The sequence below is a fragment of the Lepidothrix coronata genome, unplaced genomic scaffold, assembly GCF_001604755.1.
Source record: "Lepidothrix coronata isolate B3197 unplaced genomic scaffold, Lepidothrix_coronata-1.0 Scaffold73, whole genome shotgun sequence".
Lineage (NCBI taxonomy): Eukaryota > Metazoa > Chordata > Aves > Passeriformes > Pipridae > Lepidothrix > Lepidothrix coronata.
Genome location: NW_016690253.1, coordinates 3,599,133 through 3,608,094, shown reverse-complemented (window position 1 = coordinate 3,608,094; position 8,962 = coordinate 3,599,133). Strand labels below are relative to the sequence as shown.

General features: G+C 49.2%; 1 protein-coding gene across 1 annotated transcript; it reads left to right on the top strand.

The window, feature by feature from the left end:
- The first annotated feature begins 2,527 nt into the window (after nt 1-2,527).
- On the top strand, nt 2,528-8,367 carry LOC108499390 (type-1 angiotensin II receptor-like). Its single transcript, XM_017819145.1, has 2 exons — nt 2,528-2,597; nt 6,529-8,367. Exons 1-2 carry the CDS (start codon nt 2,560-2,562, stop codon nt 7,214-7,216), a joined length of 726 nt encoding a protein of 241 aa, XP_017674634.1. The 5' UTR covers nt 2,528-2,559; the 3' UTR covers nt 7,217-8,367.
- Nucleotides 8,368-8,962: the final 595 nt, after the last annotated feature.

Sequence of the window (8,962 nt, the reverse complement as noted above, 5' to 3'; positions counted from 1 at the left end):
TGGGCTGATGAAATCCTGGAAACTTGTTTTATTGCTGGAATTACTGTCCACGAGGAATAAACATTACTTCAGTAATGCTCTGTCCCAGCATTTGTCCTCATTAAAAGGTAATTTCCTTTTCTATAGTGGAAAAGGAGAAGAAAGGCAATCAAACAAGTGAGGGGATTATTTCCTTTGCTGGTGAGCTCTTTGGAAAGGCGAAAAGAGGAAACTTGTGTTTTTGAGAGAGCTGTGAAATACACCCAGGTCACTTATCTGGGGGGAGATCTGACAGCAACTGCTCTGGTTTCTCAAACAACCTAAGAGAAAAATAAACTGAGAGTAAAACACGAGAAGGGCAGCACAGGCTGTCCACACCAGAGCCATAAATCAGCCCAGGGCTCAGGATGGGATGGCACCACTTCAGGACAGATAAATGCTTGACCACCAAGGAATAGGAGTTTGGACCTGTTTTGTAGGAACAAGCTGCAGAGTTATTTGCAAAGAAAATTGTCTTCCCTCAGTTTCCTCGAAATCTTCAAGCACTTTCAACAAAGCTCCTGGAAATGCAAGATATTCAGATGATGTCATTTATCTGGGCCCACAGAAGCTGTGGCTGCCCCATCCCTGGGAGTGTCCAAGGCCAGTTGGACAGGGCTTGGAGCAACCTGGTCCAGTGGAAGGTGTCCCTGCCCATGGCAAGGGGTGGGACAAGGTGAGCTTTGAGGTCCCTTCCCACCCAAACCATCCCATGAGATGGCAAGAGAAGAGTGGTGGAAACCCTCAGGGGTCAAAAGTGGAGTGGACTATTTTAGACAGAAGAAAACTGAATTTTTCTTCCCTGTGGCTCAATTCTAAATAAATTCTGTTGTATTTCACCTGCTGAGGGGAAAAAAAGAGGAGTCCTCAGCTGCAAAGGGCACTGTAACCACTGTACAGGGCCGGCCAAAGCCTTCAAACAAAGGTGCAGCCCAAAACAAACAGGTTATGGAAAAATCCTGGAAACCACCTCACACCAAAGAGAAATCAATGGGGAAAGCTGTGTTTGCATTGCAGGAGACACCGGTGGGTTCAAAGAGAGCCCATCAGCCCTGGGGAGTGGTGACCAATGTTAATCTTTACCAAGGAAAGATTAACTGTGGGAACCGGCAAAGATTTCCCCGCCGTGCCCGCGGCCGGTCCCGTCCCTCCACCGGGCACAGCCGGGTCCAGACCCCCCTTCCCACCCTCCCACCTCCCCAGACAAAGGTGTTTGTTGCTGTTCTCACAGGCTGGGTGCCCCTGGGGAAGCGTTCTGATGAAATGGGTGGTGCCCCGGGCAGGCCGAGGGCTCTCGTCTTATCTTTCCGCAGTGGTGATGAAATTCTGAGCTGCTGGCAAAGCGGGCACAGCGCCTGCAGGGTTGGTGCCCTTGCAGCTGAGGGTTCTGCTCTATCACCACGGCAGGCAAGGAAAATAAGCAAATGTAACAGGAGCTGTGAAACACAACAGAGGCTGTAAAATGTCATAAAACACAAAACCGCTACGGGGAGCCTTGGGTGAAAGCTCACTCGTTAAAATCAAATATAAAAGTGAATATTCATACACTTAAATCAAAGCACAAATTATATTAGTCACCAACCAGTCCAATCCCTATTTCCAGGGACTTTGGCTTTGGCAGATGTTCTCCCAAGAGCCCCTGTGCAGACCCAGCATTGCCATCATGCTCTGGGCAGGGAGGACAGCATTGGGCTGCCTTCCCCTGGAGGGAACAGGAGTGACAGAGCTGTGCAGCACCCAGAATTTCAGCATTTTATCTTTTTACAGCTCTCCATCCCTTCAAGAAGTGATGAGGGCAATGGTAGGACTGGTGTTGGACAGGCAGCAAACCCTCCCTGTTGATCAGAAACCATCTCAGCCTCTAGCTCCCTGTTTTCATGTCCTGGCTGCAGCAGATCGACATCCAGGACAGGGCTGGGAGCTGTGGTCGGGGTTCATGTGGCTGTGGATGTATCCCAAAGTGCCTGTGGGATGTTCCTCCACTCTTCACTGATATCTCATGCAAAGACTCCCCAAAACATGGATGAACTTGGCTTCCATCCAACATCACACCTGGAGAACAACCAGGAGCATCAGTTCAACGTCATCCCCATCCAGCCTGGGTATCCCAGGAAACACCAACACAAACACTCCCTGGGAGAGCCCAGTCCAGCTTCTCATGCCAGGGGACATCCTTTCTTCACTCAGAATAAGTTTTTTACTCATGGATAACCTGTGCTGGCTCAGCCAGACGAGTGCAGGGTCGCACCCTGTGATCTGCCCCAGCTCCAGCCTGATTCCCAGGAAGTGTCTGGGGCTCCCCTTCCACGCAGGGCATCAGTTTTTCCAGACAGCTGAAAGTTAATGGCTCTGCCACGAGCCCAGTGAGTAATCCTTGTGAAACCAGCGCCGGGGAAGTTGCCCAGCCAAACAAATTCTGTCACCGTGGCTCCGTGCTCTGACGTGGTGCTGAACGTGCAGCACTAGATATAAAAACCAGGAAACAATCCAAGGGAAACGGCACATTTCGGCTCTGCTGCAGGCCAGACACGGGGCACAGGGATGCAGAAAACTATTCCTGGCTGCTTCTTCCAGCAAATGTAAGTATTTTTCATCTTAAACTAAGTAGTAGCACTTGATTACAGTCAGGGTATTCCATGGGAATCTGCGTTCCCAAATTTTTTCTCCTCTTCTGTATAGTCTTTGACACCATTCCAGGAGGAGTTTTGAAAGGAAGTATTTGTTTAAGAGTGGGAAGTGATTTTCTGTCAGATTACAACAACAGAAGTTACTATTAATTGGAATTTGGGAAGCGTGTCAGAAGAGAGATTCTTGTGGAAATAAAACCTGTACCTCTGAAAACGCAAAGTGCTGGTTCAGGAAAACTCCCGTGAGCTTGAACTGAGGGTGCATCCTCCCAGAAACTGTCCAGGTGTCACTGTCCACGTGCAGGGATCCACAGACAGCAGGAGGCTGCTTTGAAAACTGTAAAGAAACAGATGAATTGGCTCAGGTTTCCTCCTTCACTGATTCTGGAAACACTGAGGAAACATTCCCCTCCATTCCTGTTCCCAGCTGGCCCCATCCCAGGCATGATCCCACGTGCCCAGGCAAAGGCAGAGGGGAGGCTCTGCTGGTGGGGAGCATCTGCTCCCCCTCCCCAGGGCCCTGGGTGGGCTGGCAGGAATTCCCAGCTGTGGGTTGGCTGTGGATGGGGATATTGGCAGTGGGACTCAGGGGAGCCACACAGGAGGAGCCTGTGCCTTCAGCCCCTCCTTGTGCTCCCTGCACAGTCTGTTCTTCATCCAGTGCCTCCTCAGCCTCACCTCTGTAAGGGCTGTGTCTGACCAATGCTGTGCCCCGGGTGGATCTCTGGCACCGAGCTTGGGTAGCAAGGACTGTGCCCTCTCATCATCCTTGTGGCCCCCAGGCAGCATTCCCTGCCTCCTGCCACCATTCCCTGCCTCCTGCCACAGCCCAGCCCGTGCCCACACGGCATTCCAGAGGGTGTGTGTTGGCAGGTGCCAAAACTCTGCTGGAGGGCACTGGAGCTCTCCATGAGAGAGACCATGAGAGAGCACCCAGCTCTGCTTAATACACTAGAGCAGATGTATCCAAACTGCATTTGCAGCAAGAACTGGAAATTAGGATGTTTTTTTCCCTATCAAACATCCCCAACTGCCTGTGTGGTGACACACAGGTCTGTTCCTGTCCCTTGGCCCAGGGTGTCACCTGTTTCCTTACCCTGTGCCCGGATTCCTTCGGAGGTATGAAAAGCGTCCCCGCCTGGGGACAACCCGTGACCTGCTGGCTGGGACACCCAGGAGAGATAAACATCTAAATCCCCTGCGGCCAAGGAGGAAATCCAACCTCCAAACCTCGTTCTGCTACATTCTGGATGCAGTTCTAAGCACTAAATCACAGTGTGAGAGAGGTGGAGGGAGGCAGGAGGGAGCCCTGACAATGATCCCATGACAATGATCCTGTGACAATGATCCCGTGACAATGATCCTGACTCCTGGGCCAGCTGGGGCTTGGCAGGCAGGACACCTCTGCCATGTCTCTAACAGAAAGTGGGAAGGCATTTTCCATCCAGGAACTCCAGCTCTTTTCCAAAGGACACTGTAGTGTTAAGGAAAACGCTGGCAGTGTTATGTAAAATGCTGAATTTTTCAAGAAGGGAGGAGGTGAGAAACCCTCTGAGCTCCTCAGTGTCTGCACTGGCTGCTTTGGGCACCACCTCCAGCCGTACCAGCTGCTCCTCATTCCTAACACTCCTCCTTAGAAGAGCTGATCACCAAGCCCTGGGTGTAAGATAGGACCCAATGTCCAGAAACTCAAGAGTTAAAATGCTCCACGGGGACAAGATCTCCTGTAAATCCAGCCATTGGAGGGTGTAAAATAAAAAAAAAGAACTTTATCAGGGCATATGGTTTATCTCCTCAAAAATATCTTAACGAAAATATACACAGACATTTTGCAAGAAAAAAATAATGACAAAACATTCTTAATGTACCTTTCCAAAGGAGTAACTTGCTCGAGTAACAAGATAAATCAGGATTTACCTGTACTTATCACAAGTTTGTTCTCCTCCAGTTGTAGCCAGGGAGTTGTATGAGCTTTCACACTGTGGGTCCATGTGGGTTTGATCCAATAGATCTCAATTTTATTGGTGCTCTATCAAAACAAATGATCAAACCAATCACAGAGTCATTAAGGTTGGAGGAGACCTCGAAGATCTAAGTCCAACCAGTGCTCAGACACCAATGGTCAGAGATTAACCCTTCCCCTTCCTCAGTGGAGAAGCAAAGCCCACCTTGGGCAGACAGGGAACACCAAAGGGGCTGTACCAGGACTGGGCTCAAAGCACCTGGACTTAATGGGGAGAGCACAGACCACTGATCTTGGAAAGATTTTGCCTTTGCCACAAAAGGCACAGTCATTTTTCTACTTAATCACTGTGGAAAACGAGGGCAGGATGAAACAAATCAACTTCAGCTGAAGTACAGGGAGAAATTTTCCCTCTCCCTTCCCCGGAGCATTTCCATAGCAAGTTGGATCAGATACTTAAAAGACAAAGGAGAACAGGCACATGTGAACCTCAAGTGAGTCAACCTGGTACAAATCCAGTCTCTACAGGCAATGGCAATCCCAGTCTTAACAAAATTGGCTCGGGACCTTTCAGAGGAATCACTCAGGATTATCATCATCCCATCAAAATTGAAACCAGGCAATGACTAAAGCAACCAGCCAGACCTGTTGGGTAACTGCACTGGAAAAGCTCAGTAGTACCAGCTCCAAGGCACTCCCATTGGGAATTCTGAGAATTCACATAAGGAGATAATTGCTCAGTATGAAAGAAATGGGATTATTACTCTTAGTTAAATCTCTGGGGCTCAGCCTCCTGGAAACTTCTTCAGTGACACCCTTCCTGAGTTGTTGGCCTCAAAGCTGGTCACAGGCTTCAGCCAAGACCCAAATTCTGTCAATTCCTTATTACAGTTAATGAAAATGCCCAAAATGTGAGATCTCTGCAGAACCCCATCTGACACACCGTTCCTCTAGTTCCTGGTAATGAGCCTTCCCTTCTATCCCATCCCTATGCATGACTTAATCACAGTTTCATCTAGTCCATATTTCTTGCTTTGTTCCTCTATAAAAATGCCTCATGAAACAATATTTGCACTCTTAATGAAAGTCAAGCAATGTGACACTTGCTGGTGCTCACCCATGAGATTGATGATCCTGCTATGGAAGGAAGCTGGGCCCAATAAATTTAACAATGTGAGACACCCACATTGTTCTTCCTTATCTCCTCCCTACCATTTAGATAACAATTTCCTTGTTTATTTTAGTAGAACTGAATTAGCAGATTCTTTTAGTATTTTCTGGCAGCTGAAGTCTTCCATTTTCTGGCTCCTCTTGTCCAACTCCTCCCTTTCAACCACGGTCCCATCTTTGCTATTTCAAATTTTCAGGGATTTCTAACAGTTAAAACTTCTCAGTGATAACCATGGAGGTTTCCCCCTTACTTCCATCTCCCACCTCACCTTCCTTACCTTCCCATCCTTGTTTCATGGCTCTTCATCTGATGGCTTGGTCTTTCCAACATAATTCTCATACATCTATGCTAATCTTTTATACTGATCTTTACCATATAATCCTCACTCATCATCTAATCCTCACTCCATCTCTTGTAAGCATCTTTCTTTCTTTTGAGATCATAAGAACTAATAATTTAACCCAATTAACCTCTTGGTGGTCTTTGTAACCTTAACCCACACAGGGATAGTTCCCACTCACTCCCTTTCAATGCAATATCACACCAATTATGCTGCTACCTAAAAATACCCAGGCACTTTACAAACTTCATTCCTGTTTAAGATATGAGTGTGTAAACACCAGCTCAGGTCCTGAGCTCTGAGTAATCTCCAACCAGTTCCTGACACCGGAATGTGTTTGTACACTTTGCCTGGAATCTATCCCACTAATTTTACATTTAATCACCCTTTTTTTTCTAATGCATTCTAGGTATTCTTCCCTAACTGGCATTTTGATGGAGAGAGACCACATGAAAGACCTGAGGAGATACCTGGCACTTAAATACATCCAATACCTTGTCCTGTCTTCTTCCCACGCCCTCAGCACCCTGCTGGGCCTGCTGGGCAGCGTGTACACCATGATCACCCTGCAGTCTGCCAAGGTTTCCTCCAAGTCCACTGCAGTCCTCATCTCCAGCCTGGCCAAGGCAGACATGCTGGTTTTGGTGAGCCTGCTTTTGCAGGCGGGTTTATGGACCTCCAGTGCCAGCGTCTCGCCCGCGGCAGCTCTGGCGCGGAACCTGCTGACGGCGAACGCCCACCTGAGCTGTGTCCTGCTCAGCTGTGTCGCCCTGGAGGCCTATCTGATCACCTTCCTCCCCACGGAGTCACGGCACCTACGGACCGTGAGGAACGCCAGGATGGCATCCAGGCTCATCTGGCTCCTGGTGGCCGCAGAGTGTGCCCTGTTCCAGGCGGACGATCTCCTGACGGCCGGCGGTGCCTCTGCTCCCACCCACGGCCCCTGGGCCCTCTTGTCTCCCCTCCCCAGCAGGGCTGCGGCCCTTCTCAGGTCCCTCAGTTACATCCTGGGCATTCTCCTGAGGATTTTCAATGTCTACATCTACTACAAGATATTTTTCAGCGTGTCTAACAGGTCTAGGCTAAAATCAAAGTAGAGCCTGTTCCCGGGGGATGCGGCGCCGTGACAGCCAACAGAAGGTTCTTCAAACCAGTTTCAAACCATTGGTTTGGAAACTGTTCAATAAGCAGGACCAAGGCTCGTGTTTGGGCTCCCCATGGAGTTTAAACTCTCCTGTTTCCTGGTGCTGTGGTTATGGAGAGGAGTTGGGGCTGAGGAGCCCCTGGGCACTGAGCCACCACTGCCAGCTGTATCTTTGGTTAGACTTTATTCACCGTAGAGGTGGAACAAATGACATTTCAGGAAGGGTTGTAAAGCAACCCCAATATTTTTTATATCAAAAGGGTGCTTAGAGGATTACTCAGGGATCTGTTGAGCCAATATGTAGTTGTTTACTAAAGACATGATCTATGTCCTAAAATATCTCTAACCCAGGTGACCCACCAGACTCAGCAGGTGGGATGGAGAGACAAGGTGAGCACCAAGCTGGGTTGGATGGGCACTGACCAGGCTCCCCAGGGCAGTGGGCACAGCCCCAAGGCTGCCAGAGCTTCAGGAAGGTTTGGATGATCCTCTGGGGCACAGGGGATCCTGGGGATGGGCCTGTGCAGGGCTGAGGGTTGGACTGGATGATCCTTGTGTGTCACTTCCAACCCAGCACATTCTGTGATTGATTCTGTGACAATCCCCAGTGCACAAGTGGCCATAGACACTTCCACCCACTCCTACCCTTTGCCTGGGAGACACCCCAGATCCAACTCCAGACTGCTGGGAGACTGAACCTCTCAATATGTTCTGCCACCCCCAGACCGTGGCTGTGGAGCCACCAGTGAGTACTGGGTGCTGACAGGGCTTCTCAGAAGACCTGAAAGGAAGCTCTGCTGAGGGCTGGGCAACCACAAAAAGCAAAGCAGAAGTGCACTCGAGTCAATTAAAGCCCTTTGACGCGTGTTGTGGAACAAAGCTGATCCCCCGGGGCAGGAGGGGTGTCCTGGTGCACTGTGATACACTGCTCTTAGTCTCGAAATGAGACACTCTCAAGAGGGATGAAATGGTACTTGAAGTGCTGTAATTAATAAAAATTGGTTTTGTTAAAGTCTGTGCATTATTTATTACAAATGAGTGTTTTTTTCTGAGGTTCTGCTGCAGTTTCAGCTCCTCCTGCAGAAGCTGAGGCTGAGAGGGGACGATCCCACCGGAGCCGTGTTTGGTGCACAAGGAACACGGGGGTTTTAATCTCTGGATTCACCACTTGGCTTGGGAATTTCTTCTGCCTGATCATCCTGGTGAGTGTTTCTACTCACAGGACAACGACTTCCTCAAGAAATTAATGAAAGCAAAGGCTAAGTGTGTCTGAGTCGTGGTCAGGCTGAAAGGGAGGGAGATACTCCACAAGGAAATTCTGGGACAGCACACCAGGCTGTGAGTGATCTGCAGGGCTGGAACACCCAAAGCACTTTGCAGTCAGCAACAGACCCTTTATTCCCTTTGTTCACATCCTCATCTGAAGTTTCCAGACTCCTGAAAGAAGGTGGATTCCTTTACAGCTGGACCAACAGACACAAGCTGTTTTTATTTGCCACTTGAATACAATTCCCTGAGTGTTTTTGGCTGGTTCATGAACCAGCATATCCCATTGTGGATGTAGCTGTGGCTCTGATGTCAGGTCACTCTCTGCCAAAGAGCTCAAAATCTGCCTTTGCCAAGAGCTCAGAATCATAAAATCATGGAATGGTTTGGGTGGGAAGGGATCCTCATCCAGTCCCACCCCTGCCATGGGCAG

What these genes read in the sequence shown, in the direction of transcription:
- LOC108499390 (XM_017819145.1), top strand. Translation starts at nt 2,560, where the DNA reads ATGCAGAAAACTATTCCTGGCTGCTTCTTCCAGCAAAT. An exon ending in GGCTGCTTCTTCCAGCAAAT is followed by an intron (nt 2,598 to 6,528) that starts GTAAGTATTTTT and finishes AATGCATTCTAG; the next exon opens with GTATTCTTCCCTAACTGGCA.